Here is a 19,735-nt window from a genome sequence, read left to right as displayed (position 1 = left end):
ATTTGACATCACTAGCCTGTCTTCTGTCAAGTGCCTAAAGGTGGCGCTCTTTATTATTCCACATGAAGATCACATTGAGTCAGTGAACTGCACAACCAAATGCCATATAATTTTCAGAAATACATAAATCTTCTGACTGATTCCCTTACATGATCACTTGGGCTGTATTTTTAGTTGACAGTTTCCACTAGCTTGTGTAGTAGTTTGTGATATACAGCAAGAAAGAGGGATTAGCTCTTATTGGATACAATTATGTTAAGAAAATCAATACAAGAAATGTCAAGTAAACATAAAAATAGGAATTTTTTTTGTGCTACTCCCTCAGCTGGTCAGAGATCAACTAAACAACACTATGGTGATTGAACGCAAAAAAGAAACAAAAAAGTGCAGCATTTCATGTCAGCATTTCCAACATTGTGCTTTTGTGGACCAAGACTTGTCTGTAGCAGGAAAACGATACATTCAGTTCACCTTCAAGATGACAAGAACATAAGTCACATCATATCAGCTGGAAACATTTATCTGGAAACACTATTTTCAATCCAGTTTGTCATACAATACAACAATATTCGATTGAGAGACTATTAAACATCTTTACAGTGATCACATAGATGATGAGCGATGGAATCGAAGTTCACGAACATATTAGCATTTACGTTCATTGGATTAATTTGTTACAACTAACACTTGATCGCTACATTAGAGAATATCAATTTACATTTTTGCTTGCGAGTTTTGTACCTTTGTTATTGTTTTTTGTCATCCCTGATTTTCAGGATCTTCATGTGCTGGATGACTAAAAAAGTGACCAGTACAGTTCAGGTAGGCGAGCTGGTGCTTGCTTGTTCTAATATTCAATACTCTACTTTCAGTCTGAAACTTTATATAACACTGCAAGAGGTTCATACAATAATGAGAACATGTTAGAACAGTGTGTGAATAATGTACAAAAATTATCTTAAGTGCGTACGGGGGTCCTCGGTTTCTGACAGTGTTCGTATGGCGGCGACATAACCGAATTTTGTATGCACATGGAGACATTGCGTAGTCTATAATTAAGATATGCTAGTGCAGTCGTTAAGTCAGAAATACTGTCAATATTTGTAGAAAAACCACTTTGACGTAACTATAAAACACTAAGTACGGCTTTAACTGGGCACGTGATGATAAATTCTATTATGGTCATCGTAAGCCGAGGACCCCCCCAGTATTTGGTTAGTGTGCCAAATACTCAGTTCTATAAAGGACTCCAAATTATAACCAAAAAGTGACATCAACCTACTCGACTATTATAAAACCAAATAGTTCAAATTCACCAAAATCTAAGTACTTTGTGTTGATTTTTCCCCACGGGATACTGCCTAAAACGTGTCAATTAACTTATATAAGGCATGACATGACGTATTTTAAATGAGCAGTTGTTACCGTACTTAATCAAATAACAGCCTCGGCTAGACTGAGTGAATGAATCCCGCTTGTGAAATTGAAGACTCGTTTTATTTACCCTTTCAGAATAAAAAAAAAAAAAATAATTGTCGTTTTTGCAACTGAATCATTTAAAGTATTTGCCGATACAGTCACAATTTGATGCTTGCAATTCATTATATTTAAAAAAAACAAACAGCCAAATTGCCTCAAATTTAAATGGGCCATTCCACTAGCTCGATGTCATTCGCTTATTGTAGCTCGCGCATAATACTTTAGTTTTTTTTTTTTTTTTACTTTAAATCAGCCATTTTTAGCGTTTCATGTCTTTTTTTTTTCTTCTAAATTAATATTCCTTATTTGAGTAACAGGAATGAGTTTTTAGCACAATATTAGTAAATACATAAAATATAGCCACTAGCATTTATGCTAACCACTAACAATAATCATAATACTTTAGTTTTTTTTAACTTCAAATCAGCCATTTTTAGTTTTTCATTCGTTTTGTTTTGTCTTTGTTTTTACTTCTAAATTAATATTCCTCATTTGAGTAACAGGAATGAGTTTTTAGCACAATATTAGCAAATACAAGTTGGCTGGCAACAAGTTCAGGGTGTACGCCGCCTGTTGCCCATAGCCAGCTGGGATAGGCTCCAGCGACCCTTGTGAGGAGCAAACGGTTCAGAAAATGGATGGATGGATTAGCAAATACATGAAATATAGCCACTAGCATTTATGCTAACCACATGTTGACACAAAGCGGTTTAAATTCACTCCCCCCCAGCCGCAATAAGAGGAAATACGGTTTGCTAAACAGAATAAATGTGTTCCTAAATGTCATGTGGAGTGGTTGCTGGCGCTTGTTTGTTAAGCAGAATAAATACTATGACAAAAATGGATCGTGAGGATATTGAAATAGCACCATGTCGGTCCATTACTGGTCGCCGCCATTTTAAAAAGCATGGCTCCCTGTATGTAGATAAAGCCTTTTTCAGTGGTCACTCATTTGGCAAAAATAAAGCGATTGGGGGATAGCAATGTATTAAAACAGCTGGTTGAGGTAATGTGGATTTGGCACAACTTCAAGATTTTTGAATAATTAAGTAAAAAAAAATATACTGCACACATCAAAAATGTCAGTTAACGAAAGTACAATTCTCACTATTGTTGACAGAATGACGGAAATACTGTCGGTGTGAAATAACCAGACGCAAACTCAACTTTGGCACACTTAATGATGGGGGGGTCGGCAACCTGGTCATGGCGGCGTTTGGACTATGTGGTGGGCGGCACTCTCATAGACCCTTGTTGAAGTAGACTCTCTCCAGGCCCGGGTGGCTGGCCCGGATCTTCTCTTGCAGCTCGGGCTCCAGGCGACTCACCGACATAGAGCTTAGAGGATGCACGCGTACAGTGTTACTAAAATTGCAGTCTTTCCTAATTTTATCCTGATTGAAGCCTTTCACTCACCTCTTCTGGGGGAACAACGCGCAGCACAGTGGAGTCGCAAACACCAGGCTAAAAACGTAAACGAAGTTGTGAAGAGCGAAACAATGTCCAAATTTACGGAGCCCCTAAGGTGACATGGTGTAAAAAAAAACAACAACTTTGCGTTCCCTCGCAAAACACTTTGCGTTCTCTCTCAAAGATTGCGTTCCCTCACTAAAACGTTTGCGTTTATCACAATCTTTGCTTGGGAACGCAAAGTTGCTCCGTAAACACTTCTGGGTCATCTTCCATGCGACCAAAAGTGACGAGGATGGAGCGTGTAAACAACAAAGCAGTGGGAAACTACACGCTCCATCCTTGTCGCTTCGGGAAAGCTTTCCCACTGCTTTGTTTCATGTTTAAACGTTCCATCCTCGTCGTTTTTGGTCACACGGAAGATGACCCGGAAGTACATTAACTTGTTAAAAAATAAAAAATAAAAAATAATAAAAACGTGTCCTCTGCAAACTTTGCGAGAGAACGCGTTTTTTTTTCCCCACCATGTGACCTTAGGGGCTCTGTACAAATTTGACATTTTCTGGAAATACATTTAAAATTGTTAGTTTGAGCTGCTTTCATCCAAAGAATGCACCTTTATTAAAGTTAATGTTACTATCTTTATGGTTAAAATAATAATAATAATGTCAAATTTATATTCGTAGCACCTTTCAAGGGACCCAAGAACACGAAAAATAAGAAATTAAATAAAAAGAAAAAAAAATGGAAATTAGGAATGTGGTTTGATGGTGTCCCAATATTTTTGTAAATGTTTTTACTTATTTTTTTTTTCTGTGATTAAGTTTAGATGTAGGAATGGTGAAAACTGATGCATGAGATGTATCACGCTTTATAATTCAAGTCTAGAACGGTGAGTAACTTCTTTTTACACTATTTATGACACTTGAAACGTGCCTGTTTTCCCTTTTGTTCGTCGTTCGGGATTTATTTTTATTTTTATTTTTTTTTAACCTTGGTGAATGAAATAAACAAAGTGTAACATGTTTTATGGAATAAACGCTGGCTAAGCTGGTTGAGTATCAGAGACCACTCACCAGAATCCCACCAGGCTGACTTGAATTGGTGCACTCATCCATGGGAACCTCTGAAAGACGCATGCATGAGAAAGAAACAAATGAAAGGCATAAATTCAAGGCAAGTGAATTCCTCATTCCTACTTCTTCTCACTGTAAACATCGTCTGACTCTCGCTAGTTAGTCGATGTGAACTTCTTACCCTCAGAAAGGCCTTCTTCTCCAAATGGTTCATTAAAAAGGGCGGAATGGCTAAAAAGAAAATAAGGAAATTGATTTGGCGGCAAAAAAAAAAAAAAAAAAGTCATCTTGGTTATAGAAAGTAGATCCTTGTACCCATTCCCGGAGAGGCCATGAGGATCCTTGAGACCACAACCTGAGAGATGGCCTGCTGTGCCGCTTTGGTCGACTCTCCTATCCTGTTGTCGTTCTCGTCTGTTATGGGAATGCCGTGTTTCAGTTCTCTGAGGACAAGAAGCAAAGACACAAAACTCCAACATTTAAAAGTGTTGATTCTTAGTTTTCATGACATTTTACAGCATCTGAACGACAAAGACTTTCAGTGGGGAACATGTACAGAAAAATGTTAAACCTTTCGGACCCTATTGTAGTTTGAAATCATGTAGTGATTAGGGATATAACAAGTTTTATTTGAATGAATTTTTGTAATTTAATATTGTTCATGTACATTGTTAGTGTTCATAAAGCAAAAAAAAAAAAAGTAAATAAGAGTATCTCATTACAAAAACAAACAAAACACCACTAGTGTTGGTGTCTTGAAGTGAAACGTTGCCCTCTGCTGTCAACTTTGGCTAAATTCAAAGCGCTATGCATGCCTTGACCTCTGAGGGGCAGTGTGGCGCATACACACCTGTGTTACTATAAAAAGAGGGGAAGAAAGTAGCAATGAACTTATTAATATGACTCATTTTTCGAGTAGGAAGAAGTTTCAGTATGTCTGTGAGTATTATGATATTAACTATATGTGTGTGTGTGTTACCACAGTGTCTGTTTGTGAATATTCTTTATTTTATGGAAAGTCCATCTTGTGAGTTCTCATGCTAATTCTTGCTAGCTCATCAAATGAGTTTGACAATAAGCTAGCAATTACGAAAAACGTGTGTTATATTTCAATTAACTACATAATATATGCAATTCTGTGTGTTTAGTTTCACAGTAAACTTAAACAGGAGTTCACTTGAACATTTTGGTTGTAAAATATAATTACTGGTAGAACATTAAGCAGTACCGTATGTATTTTGTGTCCAATATGGACATATATGCCTATTCTTCACATGACTGGCATTCTGTGAAGATATCATACTCTGACATTTTTAGTTGTTCCTTCCCTAGTAATGATTGTGAGAATTTGACCTTGGAACCTAATATTTCTATTAGTTAGTTAGTTTAAATTAGTTAAAATTTATTGTGTTCAGTGGTTCCACTGTACTGTATTTCTTCTTTTTAAGTTGAACCCTATCTTAGTAAACAGCATTGTGAGTTTCCAGTAGGATTCCCCCCCGTAAATAACCAGGGTGCGACTGTGATATTTCATGGCGTCACTTTGCTTTATACACTTGTACTCTAATTGACACATTGTCTCATTTGTTGTGTGTGTGCACAAAATGGGTAACTATTCAAGAGTTGATATGTCTTTAGGTCAATTCTTCACATCTTACCTTTGCCTCATCAGCGGGATGTTGATGCAATTGGCAGCGGCGACAGCAGCGAACGGAACAAAGCGTCCAATCAGAGGTGAGACGTGCTGTAGCGGGAGAGAAGAAGCTTTAAAAAAAAAAAAAAAAAAACACACACACAGCAGGAAACAAGTCCCATCTCTGCAATGATGTACGCATTCAAGCTTCCCGAGCATAAATCAGCATGAATAACACTGAGCTGGCAGGGAGACACGCCGATTCCAGAGCACGACCCCGTAAATAATTAGGCTCCTCTCATACAAAGAGGCTATTTGTGCGCGGCTAACATCATGTCAGCACTACCCGAGAGTTTGAGGTCAGCCCGTTAAAATGAGAAGTAGAATGAAGTTAGATGATGATGATGATACCTTTGTTAGTGCGTTAAGTCCTAGAGCGGTGGCTACTGCCCCGGTGGTAGCCGATACGTACGCTGTGCCAAGCTGACTGCGGGACGAGAGAAACACATCAACGGTGAACGAGAGGGTTCACATGGGATTTGGGCATGATGTTGACGTACTTGACTGTGATGGGAGCGTCGCCGCTCCTGTTGGTGTAGTTCACGATTGCGTTGAAAGACTGATTGATCCACTGCCAGAACAACACAGCTGGAGTGGTCCTGGATAATGTGGGAAACAAACAATGAACACTTAACAGTTCCTCATACATTGGTGTCTACATTGGTGTCTATCGATCACGCTAGCTAGCTAGCTAGCTATCGAGATAGATACCTCAAGAGCTAGCTTGAGCGCTATCTAGCTAGCTAGCTATCGAGCTAGCTATGCAGCTGTCTACAGTATCTCTTAGGGTTTAACAAAAATACTATTTGAACTGGAAAATTTGTTTCGATTTAAAAAAAGCTGTGACTGCATAAAATTTTCACTTTGCTTCAATTCGTTGCACTCACATCTTTTAAATCACCCCTATTGTATATTAAATATTTGTTGTAGTACCTCAATGTTGATACAGACAGGAACATAATGTAATGTCCAAGTGCCCTCGGGCTCGCATTGCGAACATTACATGACCAAACCCAGAAAGCAGGTGAGCTCTGACATTGGCAATGCGAGCCTAAGGGCACTTTGACATCAATTTTAGAAGACAGCAGACTAGGGTGGTATAAGAAAAAAAATATGAACATGTATTGATTAATCTGCTCAATTCTTATTCTACAAATGCAATATTCGACAAAATATGGTGTTTAGACTAGTGAGCGATATATAACAAATTATTGTTAGGAAATATTTAGCCTTTAGTTCCCTGTTAAATTATCAAAAAGTGGCTACAATGCACTAATTATTAGCACGTTGTTCTTACTTGTAAAATGTCATCATGCATCCAGTGATGGTCATGTTCATGGGAACCTGCGCTGACATGCGGCCAATCAGGATCATCTTCTCGCCGGTATCCGGATGGAAAGCGGAGTCAAATACATATTTGGCTCGCCACAGTTCGTCTTCCGTCAGCCCCGGCGACACAATTCCTTTTCTGGGAGACGGGAAACATCTGGATCACAATTCTGGATCTGGTGGTTTTGGCAGCAGCTGCGGCCGTCTCACCTGTAGTCGGTGATGATTTTGTGCGCGCGTTCTAGCTGTTGGTTGGTGAGGAGGACGTTGCGCGGGTCCGTGACGGTGAAGAAATGCTTGGCGCGGCCCACAAATGTGCTCTGGTCCCATCGGGGCTCGTTGATGTTTATGGATGTGGGGAGCTCTGCAGCCATTTTTTTTATCTGGTGAAAGGAAATTCTTTTTATGTCAGTTAACAAAAAACAAACAAAAAAAGGCCATCCATTGATTTATTTTCTGGATTGCTTGTCCTTTATTTTGCTTGTCCTTTATTAGCGGGTAGTGTTCATTCGTCAACGAAAACGCATGCTGATTTAGTCCCAGTTATTGTTTATTAATGAGGGTTTAGTCTAGTCTAGTCTAGTTTTAGTCCGGTGAAAAATGTGTGTTGACGAAATTATTCTTGTTCAGTTTTTGTTGACGAAATTAACACTACTAAAAGGGTTATAATAGTTTGTTTTTTCCCCCCCCCCAGAATAGTTTTTATTTGGTTTTGGCTTTTTATTTTTATATTAAGTTTTTATTATTATTATTATTATTATTATTATTATTACTTTTTATTTTTATATTAAGTTTTAATTAGTTTTTAGTGCAGTTTATTTTTCTTCCTGAAAATACTTTTAGTTTAGTTCTTACTAATTTCAGTATTAGTTTTAGTTTTCTGTGATTGAATGTCTGAATTGAATGAAATAAATGTTAGTTTTGGTCATTTTTAAAAAAAAATTGTTTTACAACACTGTGTATTTTTTTTCAATAAGTAAATACTGTAAAGTCAGACTGTTTAAAAAAAAAATACAGTAAACCCACATCTAGTTGCGTTTTTTTTTTTTTTTTTTTTTTGCTCATGCCAGTAATAGTGTTGCTTTGGCACCATTTTGTGGCCTCTTGATGCCAATGAACTACGTTGAGGTGAGTTGAGGAGCTTCATTTAGCCAAGAGTGCTGCTTTGCTGCCACCTTATGGCATATATAGGAAATAATAAACCTTTTTAGGGAGTAATTTCCTCACTAATTTTCACTATATAACTGATAGGTGTTGCTGCTGTAAATCAAACTTAAAAAAAAAATAAAAATACAGATGTTGAAATAAATATTTTAACATGGCTACGCTTGCTTTTCCATACATCCACTCAAACACCTTTAAAGTGTTTGAATGCACATGATGACACATTAATTATTAAGATCTTTGATGCATACATTACAGCTTGTGGATATGAGCAGACACACACACACAGCCAGATAAAACTGGCCAGCACTGCCATGAACATGTTGTGCGCATGGCTCCAGCAGTCTGATCTGGTTTTTAACCATTTTCACTCCAAACTTAAAAGTCTCCGCAAGGATTTGCTGCAGGATGATGAAACTCCTCCTGGAATTGCACCAAACATGGCTGCTGGTCGGATTGACTGACACATGAAACACTAATGTGCAGCTCGCTGCATGTGCGGTCTCTTTAAATTGAATTAAACTCTCACGGGTTGGAACCTCGCGCGCGCGCACGCGCAAAGGCCACTTATTGCTTGATGCTGTACTTTATGATGTTAAGCGCGGGTTGCCCTCACGCCGCGTTAATCAATACTTTTAATTCCTAATGAAGGTTATGTGGAAGGATGAACTTTGGACCGAGTGATCTGCAAGCTCTTGGTTGCTTGTGCCCTCACTCTCCGCCAATCACAGCGGGCCTGCGTGGCTACACATTAACCACCAATTGCTTGCGTGAGATCAATATCATAGCACATTTCACCTTCATTTTTTTTTTTTTTTTAATTATTATTATTTTCGTTATTTTGTAAGGATGAGGTTCTTCACCCCTACCTCTGGGAAGTGCTAAACACGCTCTAGGTGACAACCGGACCCAAACCAGTCTGATCTGGACCGGGTCTTGAGACAAAACAATGGGGGAAAATGTATTAAAAAATAAATAAATGAAAAATATTCCATTACAAGCGAAGATGAATTCGGCGGTGCGGGCAGCTGTGCGTCCAGGATTCAACTAGTATGTATGTAGGCGCCACATCAACATAACCTCAACGCGCGCACGCGCACACACACTCTTGCTGTATCCCTGCCACCTGACACCAACACATTTCATTTGGACTTTGAAAAACGGAATACTTACTGCGCTGAGGGCTCCGGTGCTCCGTGAGGTATCCCTGAAAGGCTGCAGCCAGCTAATTTAGCGAGCAGTCACACTCACACGGCCACATCGCACACCCCCCCCCACACCGGAAGCAGCCAGACGACAAATTAAAAGTGAGGGGAAATACTCGACCCAATGTGAGGATAAACGTGGCGGGATCATATCTGAATTCTGTTGCGCAAATAATTAAAATCATTTACGAACAGGTGTGGTTGAAAATTTCGCTTTAACGTTTGCGGTGACCTGAACATGATTTTATTTTAAATACAACTTCCGGTAGTGCGCCGTCACACATGCTTACTTTACGCACATGGGTTAGTTTGATAAGTTATATCAACAAAGCCTTGTTTACAACAAACCTTTTCAGTTTATTATCTTGTATTCATTAATCATTTGAAATAATTCATGAAATCAAATCGTTTTTTAAAATTTTTATTACAGGAAAAATACATTTATAAAAGCAAGAAAATCTCAGTTACAAATGTTTTTGTTTTTTTTTGTTTTGTTTTTTTTAACACGCATAAATTGGTAAAAGTTCAAGCTTGACCCTTTTTGGCATGACATTGGAGTTTTCACTATACAGTATGTGGGACTCATCTGCCCTTGCAAAGGTAGAACACGTCAAGGCATTCTAGAAAATTCTAATGCTTACCATGTATCCAAGCTTACTTGATTATTCATATTCACCCTACTAGTACTATTTGCATGTTATCTGGTAATGGACTTCAGTCTCTCTCCTTTTTTTGTACTTCTTTGGCATCCCTGTTTGGATGGAAGTATTTCTAAGCATCTGTGCTTCATTAGTGGCTGCATAATATGAAGTCATCTTGACCGTACCACTTGCACTGTTGTGGAGTATGCAAAGTCTGCTGCTGTTGCTATGTGACAGAAAGTAAAACAGCGCAATTAACAGAATCATTTCAGCTCTCTGATAATCATACATCACTGCCCTAAGTGCTAGCATGCAAATGTTTTGTTCTTTTTGAAGTGCAGAGGGTGACGGTAGAGCTCCTGGCTTCCAATTCTTTATAAATACGGCGGATCAGTTTTAATGTGCAGTGGTCACCATCTGGAGATCTTTAGAGGAAGTAGTCTGGAAAACGCCACAAGGGTTGGTTCTCTTTGCGGGGGGGCGGGTCAAACTGTTGGCTATCAAGCAAAGAGATATCTTTCGTCAGTGCAAATCCCAATTATGGAATCTGAAAGAGCTTCAGTCACTATTCACGAAAAGAATGTTGGAAAATGACTTACATGGTGCATTTCAGTGTGTCTTCAAGTTCCATGATCGCTGCCTTGTTTCCACAACGATAACAATAGTTTGGTGCACTGAAGATCGTCACAACATTTCTGTCATGGTACCAGTTAAAGCCCTGAATGGGGAAGTTTGAGGGTTATGTTATCAGACTGTGTTGGACAAAACAATATATAGACACGTGGACAACATTGTTGGTACCTCTCTGACAATATAAGAAAGACTCTACAGTGGTCAGGGATATAACTTGAATCTGACAAATGTAATAAATAATAATTTCTGTATAAAACAAAATACTTACTGAAAATGTTTCATGAAAGAGAGGGAGGGTATGATTTAATGGGGAAGGCTTATTAATAGGGATGTAACAATATCTAAACATCACGATACGATATTATCACAATATGAAGGTCACGATACGATAATTATCATGATATTGTGGGGGTGTTGGCGATATTTAAAAAAGATCACAATATTGTAAAAAAAAAGCTCATACTAAAAAAAAAAGCAGCACAATATTGTGCTTTTGTACATAACAGCAATGCATATAAACCACCTACAATCTCTAATAACAATAATGAGACACTTACTTGCTAATGCAAGCATACATTGATCGCTTCACAAGCAAATTAGGTTCCCTTACATCTGACAATTATCATAGATTTTAAACATGGAAGGCCAAAACATCCCTAATGAAAATTAAATTGCACTAATAAACTAGCCACCAGACGGTGCTAGAACTGCACAAATGGAAATCAACCTGACTTTTTTAACAAATGTGTTCCTCTTAAATATTGTGAACATGACAACAACGATATTGTGGCAGTTTTAATATCACGATATCACGATATTGCCCTTATCGTGACATCCCTACTTATTAATTTTAAGTTACAAAGGTGCCAAACGACAATGAAAAGATTCTGCATAACACATAATGGAGTAAGACTGTGGAAAAGACTGTGTGGAATTATCAACAATGTCCTAACATCATTCACTTTAAAAATAAATATCAGAAAATTGTTTTTAGAAGATACACGGAAAAAGGGGGTTAAGGGTTTGTTTGTTGTTGTTTTTTTTTAGTTCATTGTTATTTTTGTCTTTTTATGAATATCTGCTAGAATGCTGATATCGATACAGTAATATGTAAATGTATTTATGAGTGTAGATTGGTGTGTATATGTGTGTACATTGTATACAGTTATATCTAAATACATTTATATATAAAAATATTTTATTTCATAATGAAAAAGATATTGGGGTAGGATTAAATAAGTAAGTACTTTTTCCTACTACTTTTCAAACATGTTCATGATAGATAGATATATTTTTTTTAATTTTGCCTTCATTCATTATTATTTTGTATTGTTTTATGTTGGGTTTACACACCAAAACATAAAAACATATAAGAATGACAACACAAGGATGAGAAGACAAAACTTATTTGTTTTTACTCGCAGGGAGGAGAGCAGAGTTGCCAATTCTCTTGCTTCCGTTCTTTTTATTGGGGATAATTTCTTGTCCGGTTACAAAAAATAGCGTTGCATCACTAAAGGGGTGGGGAAAGCGCAATAGTGTGCATTATCTTAAAATGACATATCTGTCTGCTTGGATGTAAATGTGTTGCAAGTAAGCATGTGATTATCCATTAGCAATGAAAGTTCTCGTTTCCGCTTTTGCCCCCAGATGGCGTGACTCATTTTAAACACAGCCACACTGTCTGGTACAGTTTATCAGAAAAAAACAAAAACATTTTTATCAAATATATAATAATTTAGATACACTTTAAACGTGACATTTTGATTTCTTGAGTTGACTGTTTTTATGTTCGAAATGTAATGAAAATTAAAAAGTGAAAATCAGACGTAGCTTTTGAATAGTGGTGAAACAGAATCACTTAAAAAGTAAAATGTTTGTTTAACGCCTGGTCAAAAATGATGGTAAAAGTTGAAAAAAGCTTGACCACGGGACCACCCTGCCATTCTAGTAACCTCTACAAAGTCAGAATTTTTGATACTGTACTTATGAATGGATCAGATTCCTCCTAATTTACCTCCATCTCCAGCTGGTGTGCTCGTGAAACCAAAGTGAGGCCGTTCGCATGGTTGAAAGTCTCTGTGATGTCCTGGCCAAAGGTGTAACCTGCACCACGGAGGGAAATGGCCCATCCAAGGTGCTCTTCTGGGTCGGACCACAACAAGTCACACATTGGACCCTACATGTGGAGGAAAAACAAGTGTTGTTTATGCTAGCTCAGATTCCATTGGCATACATTAAAGTCCAACAGATTAACATCGAAAGTTGAACGCGTTTCCATTATCAAGGGTCCTGTTAACTCTTTGACTGCCAAAAACGTTTAATAACGATAAGTAAAATCGCGATGTATGCTGCCATAAACGTTAAATGACGTCAACTACCTTTTTTTTTTTTTTTTTTTTTAAATGCAACATCTCAGTGCAGCGCTGCCTCGTCAATGAATTGTGGAATCAAAAACACTAACTATGGCCAGCAGATGGCAGCATTGAATCTCAATGAAACATGGCGGAATCTGATGAAATTGGATGAAATCAAACTTTTTCAAGGATGGCGTGAATGATCAAAGCTTTTGTCACATTAAACCTAATTTGCAGAGCGGCACAAAACAAAAATATTTTGTGTCAAACTGACTGTTGTGGAGAAAATATATCTTCACAAAATGCTTGTTTTCTCATCTTTTCAATTTTTGCTCAATGTCACTCAAATGACCTCTTTTCAAATGGTTATTATTACTAACGAACGAAAGAAGGTAGAAACATCGTTTTTTTTTCTAATGAAAGAATGGAATGCGATCTTTCATTTGGTACCCACATTGTATATGTAATAAAAGTACACAATATTCTGTTTGCCTTGAAAGATGAGTTAAAATGTTCAAAATCGGCTGGCACTGTTTTTTGTTTTGTTTTTTGATAATGTATGGCAGTAAAAGAGTTAATGTCATTTGTACCTCATGAGGAACCTCCTGCATGCGATCTAAAGCTCTGATGTGTTCCAGTGTGACTATCGAAGGAGACAATCCGCCATGGAGGCACAAAATCTTGAAAGAAGAAGAACAAATGAAAGAAATTGAATTTACTCCCATCACGTTGGTGTGATTCACCTGGATCTCGTCAAGATTCTCACCTGGTTATCTACCAGCGCAGTCAGAGGTAAATAATCAAACAAATCAGTAAAGTACTTCCAAACATTGACATTCCCGTATTTCATCAGACACTCATCGTAGAAGCCGTACACGTGTGTGAGCTGTCTCGTCTCATGGTTCCCCCTCAGAATGGTGATTCTTTCGCAAAACCTGACCTGTGAGCCAAATGTCAACAACTCAAACAATTTGGCAGACAGGCACCTCCTATTAGAGATATCATGGTCCTTTGGTGGGTCATTTTTTTAATACCTTCAGACAAACAAGCAGCGTCACCGTCTCCACAGAATAATATCCTCTATCCACATAGTCCCCCATGAAGAGATAGTTGGTGTCAGGGGGATTTCCGCCGATCTTGAAAAGCTCCATGAGGTCATAAAACTGACCATGGACATCCCCACAGACCGTCACTGGACATCTCACCTTCTGAACGTTGGACTCATTATGCAGGATCTCTTTGGCCTTGAAATGGGGGCACAGAAACACATTCAAAATTAAATAATAATAATAAAACATTGAGGCTTGACCCAGCACACAATTTATCTATTCATTGGGGTTAAGAAAAATTACAAAACACATGTTGAACTAATATTTGAACTAACTCAAACATTTACATTATTTACAGTCAATATGATAGTGGGTAAAAAATGAAAAATAGTGGAAAAGAATGTAAATGTTGTGGTTGTTTGTTTTCCCACAGCCAGTCCTACCCTTTCACAAAGTTCTTGGACTTGATTTTCCTTGAGTGGCCTGCACTCAATGAGTTGTTCAATCCATAAATCCAACTCTTTGCTCACTGACTTGTCACCCATGTCCGAGTTGCTGCCTCCTTTCAAATCCCAAAGGAAAATCATCAGGACATTAGCAGGCCAAGCTACGTCCTGACAGCCTGAATGAGAGTTTATTTGAGTAATGATTAGCCTGCGTCATCAATTAAAGGGACATGATCGCTTTTGTCTATTTTTTACATCATGGAACGTGCTCTTTATTTCAGGTTTTAATTGTGTTGGCTACTCGACTGCCCTCTACTGGATAATGTGGAACTGTTATGAGTTGATGGGCTTGCCACAATATTCAGTTCAAATAATCCTGCATGAATCGATATTTCTATTTTAAAAGCTAAAAAGTGATTTCAACACACGAATAGAAAAGAAAAAACGAAAATTGTAAATTGAATTGCATGATTTTGTTTTCATACTCCACTTTTAGGCACAGATCAAAATCAGAAAATTGAAAAACTGGTCCTTTAGTTAACTTACCACTTACCAATTTAGCACTTGCTAAATTATTTAAATTCCGATTTTTTAAAATTATTTCTTTTAAATAAAGCATTCCTATTTAAAGTTTTGTAAACGGTTTCCCCCTGAATGAACCAATCTCTACACACTGAATCTATTGAAGAAAAGAAAAAAAATAATCACATCACATTCAGTATTTTTTTTAATCCACTTCAAGATAATTTAGCTCCTAAATCATTATCCAAACTTTTACATATGTTTTTTTTTTTTAGTATGTCGCCTTAGCGACTCAGGATGACGTCACTACTTTTCATCCGCTCACTGAAACTGAGACACGGCCGGTTAGTACTGAACTTGAACAGAATGGACACTTTTTGTGCGGCAGAAAACGCATTGGTCAGACGCTTTATAGAAATGGGGCCGACTTTTGTGATTAAGGGCTATATAAATACATTGGCCTTGACATATTACCAAATATAATCCCCCCCGTATGTATCAGTTCCTGCATTGAGACGTATCCCGGTGTACTTGTTGGCGTCTTTCGTGATTGGCTCTTCACTGCAGAGTAAAGCATGCTCTCATTGGTCCATTTAGTATGACGAAAAGAGCCACGAGATTCGAAATTCGAATCCCCAGTCGCTGGGAACTTACGCCCTGTCGTCGTCATTTTTTTTTTTTTTTTAAAGCTCCCGAAGAGCATTTTATTGTTACCAAACAAGTCGTTTTCTCGAAGTTCAAGTTCGGTAATACTCAAAACTATTTTATATTTAAAAAACAAAAAAAAACAAAAAACGACTTCGGTAACGCTACTTTGCTAGAGCGCAGCTAAATATCTGTAATGCTAACTAGAAATGCGACCGAGTTAGCCTGTTCTTGTCTATACATTTGAGTTTCCTTTCTAGCGAACATGCCTTGTAGCTTATATAAATCAAATGGAACTGCCCGAGATATTAAATGACTCTTGATGTTTTGTGCTGTTTTATAGAGAAAACTATGAACGATGATACTCGCAAGTTATTTGAACGAGTTGCCAAAAAGATGGGCTGGACCGGGGACGGCGGACTAGACGTAGCAGAAAAGAAGGTTTGCATTTTGTGTTTAAGTTTTATTACGTTATTGGTATTTACTAATCTATCTAGATGTGTCCTTCCTTTTGTAGTTGGTTGGGAATCAACGCCATGGTGCCGCAAGTGGGGACTATTTTGCTGACCGATCAGCGTCACCTTTCAATAATCTTTTAGAGGATGAAGACAAAGAGAACCAGCACTACAGGGCCAACGCATGCAAAAACACGGTTTCGGTAGACTCCAGTGATGATGAGTTTGACCAATGTGAGTGAGATGGAACCCTATAGTGAGCTATTTTGTTGCACCAGTTCCACGAATATTCATTTCATTCCTTAGTTCTTGTGAACTGGAGCACTCCAAGAACCAAGCCTACCCCAAAGAAACCATGCAGTGCTGTGAAGATAGACAGGTAGGATGCAGTGTTTTTATTTTATTTTGCTAATCAGTTGTATTATATGGCTTCACTGTGAAAACAACTTCTGACATGTTCTTTGTTTACAATTCAAGTGTTCTTGCAGTGAGCTCGGATGATAGTAGCGATTTTGAAAACTGTGAGTTGCCTTTTTTAGTATTCATTTGTGTAGTTGTTCTCAATCCTTTCACATCAAGTACAACCTAAAAATACTTTCTGACATAATGCTAATCTTTCTGTGTGCATTAAGTCCTGCAACGTGCGAAAACCCCTGCTGCCAAGCCCAGGAAAGTGTCCGAAAGTGAGGACAGGTGACTATTTAAGTTGTCATTCACACTTGCATTACTACTGTATTGCTGTTGCTAAAAGTGTGTTTTGAATTTCAATCTCTTTCTATCCAAAAGCCTTAAAAACTTTATCGTGGATGACTTATCAGATGACGACTTTGTTCAGACAAAATCATCTTTCAAAGGTATTACAGCAAGCACCAATTGTAAAACAACACAATTATAATTGCTTCTTCTTCATTTTCCTCCAGGGCGTAAGAAGAGAAATACTCCAGCCACTCAAAATAGATTCAGGACACAACTGCCACTTTCTCAGTGTGCCTCCCCTGTGTTCATTAGTGATAGTGAGGCGGAGGATGATAATTTTGTCATCAAGAGCACTCGGAGGACTCGCTTCAGAAACCCAAATTCTTTGCCAAAACATAATGACGACAAACCAGTGCTTTGTGACCAAAAGGACAGTACGCCATCGCCGATCTTGCCTCCGGTCTCCCCCTTCACCGTTCCTCGGCCAACCCACCATACTGCAACATCTCTGCTTTCTCCCAAGCGTACTCTTTCAGCTCCTTCCAAGCTCCATGACTCATCTGGTTCTGAAGACGAGTTCATGTCCTTACTGGACAGGCTTAGAAAGAAGAACATATTCACTGACTCTACTTCCAAGATCAACACAGGTGCAGAAAAAAAACATTTTTTTTATTGCCTTACTCTCAGCGGTGTTTCTCAAGAGCAAATTATTGTGAACAACTACTGACTGATCGGATGATGTTATATGTTGAGAGACTAGACATTTTGGTTTAAAGTCTCTCTATTGTTTGTTATTGAATGTAGAATTCAATATGGGCCCTCCAGTGGCACTCCCACCTGTAAAAGGGGTGACGAAACCCAGATTCAACTCATCAGGTGGGACAAGTCTGGATGCAAGGACTCCTGGGAAAAGCACCACCTTGAAGCCAACAGTAAGCCAGACAGAGCCCAGACACGGTCTCACTAGCAGGTGCATCTTCTATTCCACCCCCCCACCCTAGACTGAAATATTTTCACATCCGCAGTCACTTTTTTTTTTGTCTTTTTTTTTTTTTTTTTGTCTTCCTTGTTTGTCTTCCTACAGACTCGCTTTGTGCAAAACCCCAGGTTGTTTCTTGGAGTCACTATCAAACCCAAGCTATTGCCGCAATTTTAAGCAAAAGAAAGAAGACCTTACAAGCAAACTGTATCAGATGTACAACAGCAGTGTGTTTGACAGGAAGGTACCGAGTTGGTTTGTCTCTTTATTATGAACATATGATGGTTAATATTGAATAATTTCTCTTTTCTTGGTTGACGTTTCTAGCTACCCATCAATATGTCCATGACTTGGAACAAAAAGATGCGCAAAACAGCAGGCTACTGCATCACTGGACAGGAGCGAAATGGAGGGAACCGTTACGCTCGCATCGAACTGTCTGAGAAAGTCTGCGATTCTGCAGGTAATTTTTCATCAAGGTGGTTCAAAACTTGGAGTATGTAATGTGAAGATCAGAGCACTTTTCTTATATTCTTTTTTTTTTTTTTTTTTTTTTTTTTTTAAATATCTATATATCTATGTTCATGTTTCTCTCCACTAGCACACCGGCCCACAGAATATTGTGTTCTTTTGTTATAAAAACATAGAACCTACTAAAAGAAAGATTAAAGTCTCTTCCTTCATCAGGGGAAAAATGTATTTGTTTCCTTTTTGCAGCAATTAGTGTTAGAATATTGCTAAGTTTCATTATTATTCACAAATCTAATTAGAATTGCGAGTATTTTATTTTTTATTTTTTTAACTACCTCCCCAACCGTACTTTGCAGTTGAGAGGCTGCATCAAAGCCTTCTGTATGCTCTAGCATAAAAAAGCAAACAAAACAAAACCTATAAATACGTCTTTGGGACACTTAAAACATTTAAAGTAGAACGTATTTATACGTTTTTGGGAGCAAATGACTGGGAACATGGTTGAAGCAAAATGACTACTTTTGGCCCAAATCGTCTAGATCGCCTCCGGGACACTCTGATCCACGAGATGTGCCACGCTGCAACCTGGCTGATCAACGGCGTGCGGGCCGGGCACGGACGCTTATGGAAGTTGTACGCTCGCAAGGCCACCTTGGTGCACCCCGAGTTGCCGATGGTGACTCGCTGCCATAGCTACGACATCAAGTTTAAATTCCAGTACCAGTGCACCAAGTGTCAGAATACGTAGGTGACATGCTTCCTCTTTTCAGATGAAACGGGAATTTTATGCAACATCTGCTTCACTGTCAATACGCGTGCTGTTGTCCGTAGGATCGGGCGTCATTCCAAGTCCCTGGACACCCAGAGGTTCGTGTGTGCGTTCTGCACAGGTAAACTCGTCCTGCTCACACCATCCAAGCCTCCTACGCCTTTCGCCAAATATGTGAAGGAGAATTATGGGAGTGCACGCCAGGAGCTAGCCGAGCAAAGCCATCAAGAAGTCATGCGGAAACTCAGCGCAGACTTTGCCTCTAAGAATAAACTGAGTGATTGACATTCATAGTTTGAGACCTATGAGGTAAGTGGAACACAGAAACGGGACGACAGTATAAAAATGTCTGCAATGATCTAGTAAGGGAGAATCTGTCAGTAATGTATTTTTTACAGTGTAAATGTTCATATGTTTGAATCTGTTTAGGTTTATGACGAAGTTGTGATGTTATATACGTTGATGATAGCTGAATGACTAGTTTTTAATGTAGGTAATTTGCTTATAGATTCAATTATAAAATTGTCACATCTTAACGTCAAATAAAGTTGGAATTGTTTTATATTTCATAATCAAATGTCAAAGTTCATTTCATTCGAGCTTGGGTTAAGGTCATAGTCATGTCAAGGTTAAGGTCATCCACGTTTGATAGCACTTGTTTTCAGTATTGCAGGTGAGCTGGAGCCTATCCTTCATGCTTACATTGATACAGATGG

General features: G+C 38.3%; 3 protein-coding genes across 5 annotated transcripts; 1 reads left to right on the top strand and 2 right to left on the bottom strand.

The window, feature by feature from the left end:
- Positions 1–16: 16 nt before the first annotated feature.
- sfxn1 (sideroflexin 1) lies at positions 17–9,434 on the bottom strand. The gene is made up of 11 exons (XM_077531377.1): positions 9,325–9,434; positions 7,198–7,370; positions 6,956–7,126; positions 6,159–6,257; positions 6,010–6,085; positions 5,624–5,709; positions 4,281–4,408; positions 4,147–4,196; positions 3,966–4,015; positions 2,896–2,943; positions 17–2,817 (listed from the first exon to the last, which is right to left on the bottom strand). The coding sequence occupies exons 2-11, from the start codon at positions 7,359–7,361 to the stop codon at positions 2,721–2,723; spliced, it is 969 nt and encodes a 322-aa protein (XP_077387503.1). The 5' UTR covers positions 7,362–7,370; positions 9,325–9,434; the 3' UTR covers positions 17–2,720.
- Positions 9,435–9,761: 327 nt separating this feature from the next.
- LOC144025406 (serine/threonine-protein phosphatase 2A catalytic subunit beta isoform-like) lies at positions 9,762–15,522 on the bottom strand. The gene is made up of 8 exons (XM_077531376.1): positions 15,479–15,522; positions 14,480–14,658; positions 14,022–14,231; positions 13,754–13,927; positions 13,578–13,667; positions 12,648–12,809; positions 10,597–10,715; positions 9,762–10,494 (listed from the first exon to the last, which is right to left on the bottom strand). Exons 1-8 carry the CDS (start codon positions 15,513–15,515, stop codon positions 10,425–10,427), a joined length of 1,041 nt encoding a protein of 346 aa, XP_077387502.1. The 5' UTR covers positions 15,516–15,522; the 3' UTR covers positions 9,762–10,424.
- gcna (germ cell nuclear acidic peptidase) lies at positions 13,628–19,596 on the top strand. Of its 3 annotated transcripts, none has more exons than XM_077531372.1 (13): positions 13,628–13,779; positions 15,993–16,090; positions 16,167–16,338; positions 16,411–16,483; positions 16,582–16,625; positions 16,737–16,797; positions 16,891–16,958; positions 17,025–17,447; positions 17,605–17,770; positions 17,885–18,023; positions 18,107–18,242; positions 18,790–18,994; positions 19,082–19,596. In XM_077531372.1, the coding sequence occupies exons 2-13, from the start codon at positions 16,001–16,003 to the stop codon at positions 19,302–19,304; spliced, it is 1,800 nt and encodes a 599-aa protein (XP_077387498.1). In that variant the 5' UTR covers positions 13,628–13,779; positions 15,993–16,000; the 3' UTR covers positions 19,305–19,596. The 3 variants fall into 3 exon arrangements, with proteins under 3 accessions (XP_077387498.1, XP_077387496.1, XP_077387497.1); XM_077531370.1 differs by lacking the exon at positions 13,628–13,779 and adding an exon at positions 15,588–15,750; XM_077531371.1 differs by lacking the exon at positions 13,628–13,779 and adding an exon at positions 15,625–15,745.
- Positions 19,597–19,735: the final 139 nt, after the last annotated feature.

Source organism: Festucalex cinctus, chromosome 9 (assembly GCF_051991245.1).
Source record: "Festucalex cinctus isolate MCC-2025b chromosome 9, RoL_Fcin_1.0, whole genome shotgun sequence".
Lineage (NCBI taxonomy): Eukaryota > Metazoa > Chordata > Actinopteri > Syngnathiformes > Syngnathidae > Festucalex > Festucalex cinctus.
Note: the sequence above shows the minus strand (reverse complement) of the source record. Positions and strands in the feature narration are given on the sequence as shown.